Genomic DNA, 14,172 nt, shown 5'->3' on the forward strand with positions numbered 1-14,172 from the left:
AACAGCCACACAATGTCGCATGGTTATCTTCCACTGATTTGAGAATACAATTTTTCAGCCAAAAGAAGCACCTTGCATTGTAATGTATACTGAAACTATGAGTTATGCACACTTTTTTGTTCATAAATAAAAAACAAATCTGCTTTAGGAAGGCTTTTAAATACATGACTACAGAAGACTAAGTAATGTTGAACGCTGTACCTGGTAATTTACAAAGCGCATATCTCTAGAATACAGAGCAGCTGTCCAGAGACAGCTTTGTCCTGGGTTGATAGATTTGGCTAATTGTTCCAAAGTCTTTTGATGGTGAGGATAAAACTTATGAGCCAGGGTAAGGTGCAGCTGCTTTGTGCAGGGTTTCACGCGGCAATCTAGGAATAAAATAATAAACCTATAAGGTCACAAAATGAGGTGAAGTGTACCTAGGCTGTTTATTTAGCACCATGAAGCAGAATTTTATTCCATAGGCTTCTGCACAGTATATGAAACAATGTAGTAATCAAAGGCAATCTTTCAGACTATTACACTATTTCCAAGTGAACATTCTTAATCTGGTGATGTGCACAGTTCACCCTTGCTCTAAAAAAATATTTCATTCTTTCTGGTTCACCAATGAATACTCCCTTATTTTCTTCGACAAAATATTACTTCTCAGAAATGAAAATACCATCAACCAAATCCTGCTAAGCCATCAGCTGGTGCACAGTCCACTTGGGTTCTGCAGTTGCATATAACTCCATGGACCCTGAGAGAGGTACTCTCTCTCTCTGTCTGATGCAGCTGCATAGTGCCTATCCTCCATGATCTCATGACCCCACCCCAAACTCCTTTGCACACTTGACTCCTCTCCTTTCCCTGCAACTGTCCTGACTGCCAAACATAGAAATCAGAGTGCTGGAAGATGACATATGGGCAAAGGGGCTGGACCTAGGGATGCTGGGGGTGCTGCTGCACCCCTTGGCTTGAAGTGGTTTCCATCATATCCAGGGTTTACAGTATAGTTCAATGGCTCTTAGCACCCCAATTATACAAATTGTTCCAGCCCCCCTGCACATGGGGAGGCCGTGCCTCCCAATTAGGGTAGCGAGCTGACTGTGAGGAGGAGGTGGCATTACAGCTTGGAGAGAATGAATGGGACACATGGTCAAGAAGAGGTTGCTTAGATAATGGCTTTGAAACAGCCCCCTCCCCTTAGCCCACCTTTCTCTCTCCCACGAGGAGATAGCCTTGGGGTTAAGGGTTCCAGCTATCTCTTTCCCTTCCTCATACAGGAGCAGTACTGGGTGACTGGAGCCCTAGGCCTGCAGTAACCTCTGTTATCCCTGGAGCAGGAGAAAGGAGGTCAGGATCTATGGAGATTGCTTGGTGGGAAATCCATGGCTCCTACCTGCAGAACACTTGTACGCTGATGTGATGAGTGCTAAGGAAAACTCAAAGAAAGACAAATATACAGATCAATCCCCCCCTTGACCTCTTTTGTATCAAGCCTTATTGCACCCATTACTGTCTATATATTATAAGGCTATTTATAATACTCATCACTGTAACATCCAAGAACATACCAGAGCTGTACTGCACAGTCCTTATTGGACTTCATAGAGTCTTCAGTTCTTCTCCCTTCCCCAGCATAAGAAACATTGCTTTGAATATATCCCTACCTTTCCCTCCTCTTCTTATTGCAGTGTAAGATGGACCCAGCATTTGGCCTTTTGTCTTTTGAATTACACTTACAGATGCTTAACATTAGTCTTTGGCATTCTTAGCAATATTTATTGATTTGACCTGTGACATCAATGTAGTAAACTTCTATTTCAGTATTTCATGTCTCACTTATGCAGTTTTCAAGGATCACTGCGAAGCACAGGTCCCTGAAGGGAAATCTGTAACTCAGTAACAAACCATGAGAGCTGACTAGTCTGTGGGGGCATTGCAGGAATTCCAGACATTTACAGATCTGTTTGGATGCCTATCTTTCTTCCTGCCTCCCTTTCGTCACAGCATGACCTTAGTAACCTGAATGTCACCAAAAGCCAAAGGGGCCCATCACCTTCCCACACTGCCATAACTAAAGAATAGAGCTAGAGGATCTGACATGATAAGGCTTTGGCTGATGTATTCCTTCTGGACTCATTTGTTTTCTCTTGCATTTCCTCATCCATGATCATAAAACTCACCATTATCCTAAATTATGTGCCAGGCTTCAAGTTTAAGGGTGGTGAAGTTTTATACTCTCTGTCCCTTTCCATTTTGGAGGCTCAGAACATTAATACTTCACATTATGCTTCCAATTTATGCATTAATTTATTTTTATAAAAAACCCATGACACCTACTAAGGTAACCCCTTGACCTGAAACTGCTGTTTAGCAATGCAACACTGAACAGACATCAAGCCTGCCTCAGAAACCATGGTGATGACCACAGTTAAGTGCCTAAATAGAGAGAGATACACAGTATATATATTTTACAGATAAATCTACCCAGTAATTGCCTACAGAATGTTACAAAGTGAAGGTTTTGCTTAGATTTCTCAAAGATAATAAGAACACCATGAAGTGTTTCTATTAACTGCCATTTTATGTGTCTGGCTTTTGGGAAAAAGAGATATCTTAGGCTGATACATTATGTCTGCTGGGTAAAATAAGAGAGAAAGCAGGGCCCCCAACTCTTCTCATCCCCTGCCCCTCACTTTCCCCAAGCATGATTTTTTCAAAACTTTGGGGCAGGATGGTTGCATGAAGCGAATACCAGAATCTGATCTGAGCCCCATCAGAAATTCAGGAGATACTTAAATTACTACAATTTCCAATTGACATTGATGGTACCTGCCAAGATTGAAGCCTCAGTAGCAAAAGCCACAGCAAACTCTTTGATGACATTTGCATGGGCATCATTAATGAAGAAACCAAGGTAGCTGACAGACGAATGTAGTGATACAGAAATGACAGGTGGGAAAAAATTTATAAACCTGTCACCAACTTTCTTTAGGGCTTCATGCAAGAATTCCACTTTCCGGTCTTCACACTAAAAGAAAACATATGGGGAGCATGCATTACAAACCATCAGCGGCACCCACTGCCTCCTAAACAATTCCTACTGGTCCGTATCCAAACCATAAAACCACTACCATCGTTCGGTATTAGTTGGCACTCCGGCTGGCAGTCACAGCAGAAAGAACAAGTACTGAAGATTCACAGAGTTTACATTACTTTCTTATCCCCTGAAATATTCCACCTAGGACGGGGTTGAGATACATTGTACGGAAGCTTGACAGTGCTGCTGCCCATACATGCTTTCTGTGGTTAATTCAGACTTTGACATCTGACACCTTGCAAGAACACTCTACATGCATTACAAATTAATAAATGTTTATTTCCTATAAATGTCGTTAATGGCCAACTAGTTCCACGGTGTTTGACATTTTGCTATGACACTTGTTCTCTTTATTTTGTAGTCTCAGCAGCATTATACAGTATGAAAGTATAATGAATATAATTTCTTTGTCCAACTGCTCCATCGCGGCACTTTCCATATTGCTTCAATAGATCGTTGTCTAAGCTAATGGCGAAGTGCTGCAAGGATGCTAATGTGCAACTTTGCCAGCAACGAAAGGTCTCTAAAACTTTTACAGATCAATATAGTTTTAGTGATACCCATGCCATTCTTCCACTGAAGTGTACACATTGATCCTTTGGGGGGATGCTGTTTAAGACTCTTTCTGTAGAGAGGTTTCAGAGGAGCAGCCGTGTTAGTCTGTATCCGCAAAAAGAAAAGGAGAACTTGTGGCACCTTAGAAACTAACACATTTATTTGAGCATAAGCTTTCGTGAGCTACGGCTCACTTCATCAGATGCATGCAGTGGAAAATACAGGGGGGAGATTTTATATACACAGAGAACATGAAACAATGGGTGTTACCATACACACTGTAATGAGAGTAACCATTAAATTAGGCTTGAATAAAGACTGGGAGTGGATGTGTCATTACACAAAATAAAACTATTTCCCCATGTTTATTTCCCCCTTCCCCCCCACTACTGTTCCTCACACGTTCTTGTTAACTGCTGGAAATGGCCCACCTTGATTATCACTACAAAAGGTTTTTTTTCTCTCCTGCTGGTAATAGCTCACCTTGCCTGATCACTCTCGTTACAGTGTGTATGGTAACACCCATTGTTTCATATTCTCTGTGTATATAAAATCTCCCCCCTGTATTTTCCACTGAATGCATCCGATGAAGTGAGCTGTAGCTCACGAAAGCTTATGCTCAAATAAATTGGTTAGTCTCTAAGGTGCCACAAGTACTCCTTTTCATTCTGTAGAGAATATCTCGATATTCATAGGGCGTATTATTTAGATATTATCTTTAGATTCAGAAAACACTCTGATCACAGGTCAAATTTTCAAAAGTGCCTAAGTTATTTAGGAGGCTAAGTTCCATTTTCAAAACTGACTTAGGTACTTAGGATCTTAAGTCTCATTGATTTTCAGTTGGGCTTTGTCTACACTGGAACTTTGTCTGCAAAACTTTTGTCATTCAGGGGTGTTAAAAAGACAACATGTTAGGTTAAAAGGCATGAACGACAAAAGTTTTACTGACAAGAAGTGCCAAAGTGAACAGCACTTAGTCGGCAGGAGTGCTCTTCTGCCGACTAAGCTGCTGCTGCTTGTCGGGAGCGGAATTTTTTTGTGGGCAGGAGAGCTCTCTCCTGCCGACAAACAGCAGCTACACTGTGCACCTGTTAGCGGCTTGGCTGTGTCACTGAAAGCTATGTAGTGTAGACATAGCCTTAGACTTAGGCTACTAACTGCCAAAGGACAAGATAAATCATAGATAATGTAGACATTGTGGACAACTAGTTTAGACACACTGAATTATATTGAAGCAGAAAACAGTTGCCTGGTGTATGTAATTGCTGTGACTATCTAATATGCAGCAGTTAGTGCATAAAAACTCAGTGCAAAATTACCCTCCTGGGTAGTTTAGGCTTTACAAAGATATTTTGGTGCCAAAAGCATCTAGGTGAATTTCCTGCTTAGGAGCTTTTGAAAATCCCCCTAGGTACCTATCAGCATCTTTAGGCCCCTAAGTCTGTAAATCTGTCTCTAAAGTACTTTTGAAAATAGGATTTAGGCTCCTAAGTCACTTACACACTTTTTAAGATTTTACTCCATGGCAATACTAAGGTATAGAATGTGAGCTGCGATGGGCAGGAGAGCAAATGGAGCCCCAGCCAAAGCAGGAAGAAAAAGCAAAGAGAACCAGCTTTTTTTCTATACCTATTTTTAGTATGTGAAACTTTCTCAACAGTGAGCTGAGAGCAACTACTGTTCTTCCAGTCAGCATCCAAAAACACTGACAAACGAATGCACAGAGGATGTTAAGTAGATAATATGGCTGAGGGTTTGCTTTTCTGTGCACACTGCGTATGCAACTGTTTGCCTAATTTGTATGCTCAGAAGGCAAAAAGAGATACTATTGACCACTTGCACGTGCAAATACATGATTTGCAAATACAGCCATGTTAGCTGCATGTACAAATTAGGTGTGCAGTTGCACTGACATATTCATACATAGAGTTTAAACGATCAGACCTCAAAAAAGCCTAAATCCAGCCACTCTGCTCTCATGAGATTTGAAAATCTCCCTCTAATCCCTACTTCCAGTTCATAACATTTGTTGGCCTGATTATTCCTCAATATCCACCATCTGAATATTTTTATTGATATTTGTAAATGTAGAGGGGAATAAATGCAATTACCTTAGCCTGTGTCCCAGCATACTTTGTGATGGGATACTGTTGCTGGGTTTTCAAAACATGACATTTATTTGAACACACTGACCTTTGCATATTGAATTCCTCATCCATATAATTTTTACACACTACCATTTGTGCTCCTACTTGCAGATAGAAAACAATCACACCTGAGTTTCTCCAATTATGCAAGGAATTATTAGTGCAAAATAATTGTAAGAGCAAGTGAAAATACATGCTCAGGAGAGCCCAGATTTCAATCTTAATTTTACATTAGCATGTTTTTTGTGCTCAATGGAATTGTTAAAGGCTTTCTTACCGTAAAGAAATCACAAAGAGTTATGTGTGGGAAAATCTCATGGGCTTTGTTTCTTGCACATTGGTTCTTGCTCTCTTTCCAAAATTCCTGCAGTTTGTCAAGCAAGGGTCCAGTTGGGCACAAATAGAGCGCGTACTCCTGAGGGATTGGATCATCCAAAGAAGGATCATTACAATGAGAGTGCAACCTGAAATTGAGAGTGCATCGCACAGGGTAAGTTAAGGCACGATTGTGTACACATTCCTCCGTTGCTCTGGTGAAGACATCCACAATAAAAGCAGAGAAAGAAAAGTGACCAGTCGTTACATGAGCAGAAATTCATAATGAAATAAGAACAGATTAAAACTAGAGTTAGTCAAAAAATTCCCCCTTATGATATTTATTGATGGGATGAGGTCTTTTGGTTTTTAAATGAAAATTTTCATTTTTTTTTACATTTGAAAATGAAAACATAATTTTTAGTATTTGAAAACAGAAAACTTGTGGTATTGTTTATTTGATTTTCTCTCCCATTTTCTATTTTGCCATTGGAAAAGGGAGGAAAAGGGGTGGGGGGAGCAAACCACCAAAAAATGAAAAAAAAAAAAATTGGGAGGTCGTTTTGAAAAAATAGGTTTAAAAAAAATCCTTCAAAAAACAATTGGCGTTTTTATCCACCTCTAGTTAAAACAACAACAACAAAACAAAACACCCCCACCAAAAAAAAACCCAAAAGAAAATGCATCAACTGAAATTAATAAATCGTAATCCAATCTGTAATAACAGTCATTTTGCTTTGGGAACTGCAGCACGATCCGCTTCTGATTTTTTTCAATTCACAGCATGAAGTAATTTCTGATGGAGCTTGTTTTGTAGCCTATGTTGAACTGGACATGTGCTGGGATGAACATGCAATCCACCACTTGATCACCACTCTGGTGTCAGAAGTATATGCCACATATCAGCATGGTTTGCAACACATGGACCCAGATCCAAAAAATCCAGAACCACCTTCTTTGTAGTATAAACTCTAAGTAAAAGTCATAACTTGTGTCCTCTCAGCCTTGCTGGAAACACAACAAAGAGGAATATACAATAATGCATATTTCAACTGTGCAATGTTCTCATTCTAAGCCTTTGTATCTGGATGATTAACTGTATTTGCCTCACATTGCCCCACTTGGAGCAACATCAGTTGCTTTGTAGGAGGCATTGCTGGTGCTGCGTGCTCTTTTATCTCTCTTCTGTGTCTCACAAATATCAGCACAGAGCGTGGGTTTGAGATTTGACTCAGGTCTGGTCTACATTTAAAAATTAGATTGACCTAGCTACGTCACTCAAGATTGTGAAAAATGTTGTGGCCTGAATGGTGTAGCTGGGTCAAACTAATCCCTTGTGTGGTTGACAGAAGGATTTGTCTGCCCATGTCACTGCTGCCTCTCAGAAAGGTGGAATAGCTACATCAACCGAGAAACCCCTTTCCATTAACGTAGGAAGCATCTACACTACGACTCTCTAGTGGCACAGCCGCAGCCTTCCAGCTGTGCTGCTGTGGGGGTATAGTGTAGACATGCCCTTAGATTTGGGATTTAAATTGCAAAATAAATCAGCATCAGCAACATCTCCATACTCCATCACCTGTGTCTCAAGCTGGAGAAAAAAATTCGGATGACCCAAGAATAGCAATTGACATTACTCATGGTCATGCCTATCCTGGATTCTTATTTTTAAAACCGTAAACTCTTAGCCATTCAGCTTGATTTTATAGCCTTTTCCCACCTGGGGTTGTGTTCTCTCCAGTCAATGCCTTTTAACCTAACATGTTCCAAATTCATTTACAATTGTAATCTCTCTGATCTTGAACACCTCCTTTTCTACTTTTGCCTCATGGGCTGAGTATCTAAGCTTTCCTCTCCGATCTATAGTCACCATCCAGTTCCGTGAGAGCGAGAGTTTTTTGTGCACGAATGGAGGTGTGAGAAATTGGACACATTTATTACATAATGATTCCTCACAATCCTCCCTTCTTTGACTATGTCAAAATTAGGTGATCATGACAGCATCCATCCCCCACACCCACAGGTTCTCTCATGTTCCATAAAATAGAACCATCATCTAGGAAGCAGTAACTCTGCTCTTACTTTGTGCAAATAATTTTATGCCTACAAGAAACAAGATCGAATAAAACTATTCCCATAAAGCAAAATAAAGATGAGTTCAGATTTAATTTCATTTTTATCATGAAGTCTGCTAAAGCCAAATCCCGTGGGGAAACAGCCCATAAGCAGCTACATTTCATTCAGTTTCATGTGAAAGTACTCCTGGGGAAACTGTAAATTGTTTCATTCTTACCACTTTGAAGCCTCTTCTGCTGTCTTGTGTCCCGTAGCAGCCAAAGCTTTTTGCCTAAGGAAAATAAAGTGGATTCACCATGAGAAAAGAATAGATGCAGTAAGACAGCAAATTCTCCTTTGAGTTCTGGAGACTTTTCCTTAATACACTGTATAAGCATGATTTGTACTGTATATGGGCCCACATTATTATCAGAGATGAGTCAAACAAAATCTCAGCTCCAAACACTGTATTTGGGCAGAACCAAAACCTTAGATCCAAACACTCTTATACTTGGGATCTGGAAATCTGGATCCAAATTTTCCCAAAGGAGTCAGTGTTTGGTTTCTGCCCATTAGAGAGACAGATTTGAGCCACAAGTTCAGGGATTTTGGTTCAGGTTTGGTGTTTTGGTTCAGGTCTATCTCTAATATGTAATTACTGTTCTATGGAACCAAATTATACCCAAATTCAGTTTCTTTTTCTATCAGGGCAGTATGTTCCTGCACATACACGTCTTTGAGACCGAGTCGAGTTTCTTGGGGTGGGGGAGGTGGGGAGAAGTCCAGCAGAGGAACTGGAGATTTCAGCCTGGCCACAATTCTAAAACTCACTATGACTCGTGTGTTTCTTTTGCTACACCCAAGAGACAATATTTGCTACACTTGAAACAAGATTTTCTGCCTGTTGGGGTCTTGAAGCCAAATTTGTAACATTTAATTCCCTTCTGTTCAAGTTCTTATACTGCATCCAGCCCTGTAGTATCTGTGCACCTTCCAGCAGCACATTAAACAGTGCGGCTGATCTCATGTGCTTTTTTCTGTCTTCTTCGCCCCAGGGAGAAAATTGTATGTGGATTTGTAAATAAAGAATTAAACGTGTTACTTATGTATGACATGCTGTGTCCTTTTATTACTGAAGGCTCAACATGGCCAAAATACAACTCTTAATCTTTCCCCCAAGCCCTCCCGCTACTTTCTTTCTTGAGCACTGTGGACACCACCACAATCCTTCCTGTCACTCAGGCCAGTAAACTGGGTGTCAGCTTTGAATGACTCAGACCTCTCTTTAGGACCTTATGTCCTAACTATGTGCAAATCTTGCTGATTCTTTCTGCACAACATCTCTAAGGTATGACCTTTCTCATCCGTCCTCACCGCCAACACTCTCATCCAGGCTCTCATCATCTCGTGTCTTGATTACTGCAACATCCTTCTCTCTGGCCTTGACAAATGCAATCTTACCCACTCATATCCATTCAGAATGCTGCTGTGAAGATCACTGGTTGCTTTAATCATGTCACCCCTCTTTTTGCCTCCCTCCACTGGCTCCCCTTTCTCCATAGCATCACGCATAAGCAACTTGTTTTCACTTCCAAGGCCCTTCAGCAGCGATCCCTACCCTACCTATCATCTCCCATACACTATCAAGAGGTCAGCTCCTGCCTTCTCTTTGCCAATGCCATCCTCCGTCAATTTTCAAATGAGCTTTTGTTCTTTCTCCCATGCAACCCCCAACTCTTGGGAATGCTCCCGGTCAACATCTACAAAGCCAAATCATTGTTTTCCTTCATTTTCCTCCTTAAAACTATCCTTTGCCATTAGGCTTATAGAAAACTTGACAGATGGCTAGGCAGCTGGGGTGCTGAGACCTCTGCCTACCATACCAATCAGCATTGTCTCATTGTTTCCTTGTGCCGGTCTGTATCTATCTGTTGTCTCAGCTCATATTAGGACTTTAAGCTTATTGAAGCAGCAACTAGGGTTCTTCTGTGTTTGTATAGCACCTTGCCCGGTGGCATCCTGGCCTGTGACTAGGGCTCCTGTGCACTTCCACAAAGCAAATAGTAGACAATAAGGCAATTTAATGCAAAAATGGATCCTAGGTCTACAAAGATCATTCAAACAGAAAGGAGAAGAGTTCTTAAATATATATATTTTAAAGTACTGTTTTAGAAAAAGAATAAACTACCAGATCCCTGTCTGGAAATGCTAATAACAATGAGTACTCTAAGCCTGGGGTTAACGTGCTGCTGAGATTCTGCCTGATTCCCATTTACACGAATGCTCCTTTAAACTGCTCCATGTAAAGGGGCCTTAGTGTAAAAGAGATTATGGCACTGCAGCTCTGAATCATGTAAGATCAGGATATCTTAAATATATATATTTTAAAGTACTGTTTTAGAAGAAGAATAAACTATCAGATCCCTGTCTGGAAATGCTAACAACAATGAGTACTGGTTTGGGCCAGGCCAGGAATGCTGAATGGCTGAAATCAGGAACTGAAAACACATGCAAAAGGTTTAAAAATAATAACCAAAGTTTCTAAGCTCAGAAAGTTGTTCGATTCAAATTTTAGGCAAAAATCCAGGCTACTTTTTAAATTTTATCCAAACTTGCTCAACACTTTGACTATTTATCTAACTGTTTCCTTTACACTAGAAAACACAAATACAGTCCATAGGTAGCACCACTGTGCTTTAAAGATTTGAAGAATTTAGACTACAGAGCCAAAAATTTTCAAAACTGGACACTCGTTTTGGGTATCTCAGTTTTGGGATGCCCGATGGGAAAGACCATGAGCCAGATTTTCAGAAGACCTGTGTCCCCAAAATTTCAATTGACATATAATGGGAGTAATGGGAACTCAGTACGTCTGAAGTCAGGCCCAAGGTGTCTAAAGCTGGCACCTGAAAATAGAGGGCTCTTTAGAAAATTAATTCTATACTTTTGATACTGACATAGTTGCTTCACTGGTTGGTTTTATTTTCAGTAAGAAGCCAACATATATATATATATATATATATATATATATATATATATATATATATATATATATATATATATATATATATATATATATATATATATAAAAACAGATTATGAAGATGTACTATAGTCAGTTTTAAATTCACATTGATGGATCCTTATTTCACTCTCTGTCTCTCACACATGCACACACACACACACACATTAAGGAATTTGCAGGAAAGGGAGTAAATTTTTGAAGAATGAGATTTTCACACAGGAAAATTAAACTGCCCAACTGTCACTGAGTTGAGGACCTAGATTCCCCCATATCCCTTTGAAAATCTCACATAAAATGTGCTTATCCCATCTGAAGATGTTTGGGGGAAAAGTGACCTTAATACTGCATTTTTCTTTAATGCAGAGTCAAATTCTGCCCACAGTTACACTGCTCCCTCACAGGGGTTGCCAGTATAACTGAGGACAGCATTTGTATTTTTCATGGAGCTACTATTTTCCCCTCTTCCCTTTGGCATGTAATTTTTTAACATGATCCTAAACTGAGAAAAATTCTTTATGGAATAAAAAGAGTAAAAATGACAGTTATATTGAATAGTTTTATATATTTAAAAACAGGAAGACAATGTCTTGTGAAAAATAAACCCAGTCTCTAATGTCGTACATATGGTAAGATGCCTTTGCTTTGTCGTAGAACCCAGCATAGGCTAAAAGGTGTCTTTAAACTTAACTGCGTTACAGCAAAAGTGATGAATGAAAAATGTGACTCGTTTTTGGTAATCCTGTGGGAGATAACTGAGTGCATCAAGTGTTTAATACATTTTACAATCTCTCAACCCAAAAGTGGATAGTTTTTAGATTTAGATATAATAAATGGATGCACTGTAGGTTCTTTTTAGGATAAGATTAATACGCCACAAAATGCTATAAATTAAGCCCAAAGCAGAAGATCTTATCCACATACAGAAACATCCCTGTCAAGCTGTTGCCTGTTTTCTCTATTAAAAATGCAAGCTGTCTGTGTTCAAATTTTTATGAGAAAATTCTTTTAATATATTGAGGTAACTTAAAAATACTACTCACGCTGTATGTGCAGGGAATCCCATAGATAAGAGGGATTCCAGTAAAGCACAAGTGCTTCTGTTTCTGACTTTGTTCAAGACCTTCGAATATAGTTGTGTTTCAGCCACTGCCATCTCTTCCACTCCTCCTGTGAATGTATGTTCAGTACAGGCAGAAATTAGTAGAGAGAGAGAGAGACAGAGAGAGAGGGAGGGAGAGGCAGCTAAGATAAAAAAACCTCAAAACCCTTGTGATCTTTTTGACAAAAGCTGATATCCTGTTTTCATAGCATGTTAGTCTTTGCACTTTTACTTTAGGGTGGTTGAAAGGCAAGAAATATATGCAGTCTTTGTATGCCTGCCGCAGACTGTAGCACAAGACTAACCTAGTATATGTCCACAGTATAGCACAATGCATAGTAAGTGCAAATTTGCTTACAGCAGGGAACTGAATCTCTCACTTTCAGATCACCATTTTAAATGCACCCCAAGGCAGTAATGAGTCAGTGAGCATGAGCTGTTGCCATGCATTGGTTGTCCAGCGGCACACGTGAAATAAGTTGGTGGTCTGAATCTGGTTCTTAGCGGACAGATTTCCGCCTCACAGAACCAGCACCACAGCTGGGCCTCTTGTTGGCACCCCCATCAGACAGGCTAAGAACTGAATGAGTATGGAGGCTGAAATAGAATTTCTCCTTTAAAGGTGGCCCCTCCAGGTCAGCTTCAAAGCACGTAGGTTAGGCAGCATGGGAGAAATTGTACTTCCACAGCCTGAGCTGCTCTTGGCAATCAAGCACGAAGACCAATGATGTACTGGGTAAACTAAAGCATTCCCTTGATGACTCAGCAGCAGGGAGAGACAGGATATCAGACTCTCCAGTTTACACACTATAGAGCGAGTTTAAAATGGCCAGAGATTGCCCAGAAAAAATCCCCACATGAGGGGAATCTCCACTGCCTCCTGTGCTGCCATGTCCCTCCTGGCACAAGGGTGGGGGGACTGGGGGGGCAGGGTGTATATCAGGGGCTGGGAGAGGGAAAGGATCATCAAGGAACAGGAGAGGGCATGGTAAAGCAATCCTTTGCTATGCCTGATTCTCCACTGCTGTAAGGTTCCTGAGGGCCCTCATGTCAGTGATGCAAGTTGAAGATGCCTCCACACCTCAAGCAGGAAACGTTAACTTACGCCAGGTCCTAGTGGCTGAGGATCAGGGAGTTGTGACTAGTTCCCTAACAGCCTCCCCTCAGGCATACTGGGGAATCAAACCCAGGTCTTCCGAGGCTGAGCTCAGGGCAGCCGAGGATCAAACCCATGATCTTGCTCAGTACTCTAGGAAAAAAGAGAAATATTAGTCATTTCCATGCGTAGACAAGCCAATTCTGCTTTCACTCCTGCCTCTAACTGAACCAAAACTGAACCTTTTTGAACAGTTTTTTTCTTTTTTCTCCTTTTTTTTAAATGCCTCTGCTTCCTAATTCCTGCAATGACGAGAAGCAGAACTGCCAAAATAAGCAAAAAGAAAAGGAGTACTTGTGGCACCTTAGAGACTAACCAATTTATTTGAGCATAAGCTTTCGTGAGCTACAGCTCACTTCATCGGATGCATTCAGTGGAAAATATAGTGAGGAGATTTATATACACACAGAACATGAAAAAATGGGTGTTTATCATGCACACTGTAAGGAGAGTGATCACTTAAGATGAGCTATTACCAGCAGGAGAGTGGAGGAGGGGATGGGGGGAGAAAAGCCTTTGTAGTGATAATCAAGGTGGGCCATTTCCAGCAGTTAACAAGAAAGTCTGAGGAATGCGGGGGGGGGGGGGGGGGAAGGGGGAAATAAACAAGGGGAAATAGTTTTACTTTGTGTAATGACTCAACCACTCCCAGTCTCTATTCAAGCCTAAGTTAATTGTATCCAATTTGCAAATTAATTCCAATTCAGCAGTCTCTCCTTGGAGTTT

At 40.6% G+C, this 14,172-nt stretch overlaps 2 protein-coding genes across 3 annotated transcripts in view; one reads left to right on the plus strand and one right to left on the minus strand.

The window, feature by feature from the left end:
* UBASH3A (ubiquitin associated and SH3 domain containing A) overlaps positions 1 to 13,453 on the minus strand; it is a 39,591-nt gene extending 26,138 nt beyond the window's left edge. The window contains exons 1-6 of one of the 2 annotated variants that reach the window (XM_073359790.2): positions 13,396 to 13,453; positions 12,232 to 12,358; positions 8,405 to 8,458; positions 6,074 to 6,260; positions 2,824 to 3,022; positions 202 to 371 (exon numbers count right to left, since the gene is read on the minus strand). In XM_073359790.2, the coding sequence (XP_073215891.1) occupies positions 202 to 371; positions 2,824 to 3,022; positions 6,074 to 6,260; positions 8,405 to 8,458; positions 12,232 to 12,344 (723 nt within the window). In that variant the 5' untranslated portion in view covers positions 12,345 to 12,358; positions 13,396 to 13,453. Of the gene's footprint in view, positions 1 to 201; positions 372 to 2,823; positions 3,023 to 6,073; positions 6,261 to 8,404; positions 8,459 to 12,231; positions 12,398 to 13,395 lie in introns of those variants that run through there. The other variant, XM_073359781.2, reaches the window with a different exon arrangement.
* Positions 1 to 14,172, plus strand: part of TMPRSS3 (transmembrane serine protease 3) — a 73,562-nt gene that overhangs the window by 23,327 nt on the left and 36,063 nt on the right. The window contains exon 5 of the mRNA XM_073359813.2: positions 6,167 to 6,286. The gene's annotated coding sequence lies outside the window, so the exon portion shown is untranslated. The remainder of the gene's footprint in view (positions 1 to 6,166; positions 6,287 to 14,172) is intronic.

Source organism: Lepidochelys kempii, chromosome 1, assembly GCF_965140285.1.
Source record: "Lepidochelys kempii isolate rLepKem1 chromosome 1, rLepKem1.hap1, whole genome shotgun sequence".
Lineage (NCBI taxonomy): Eukaryota > Metazoa > Chordata > Testudines > Cheloniidae > Lepidochelys > Lepidochelys kempii.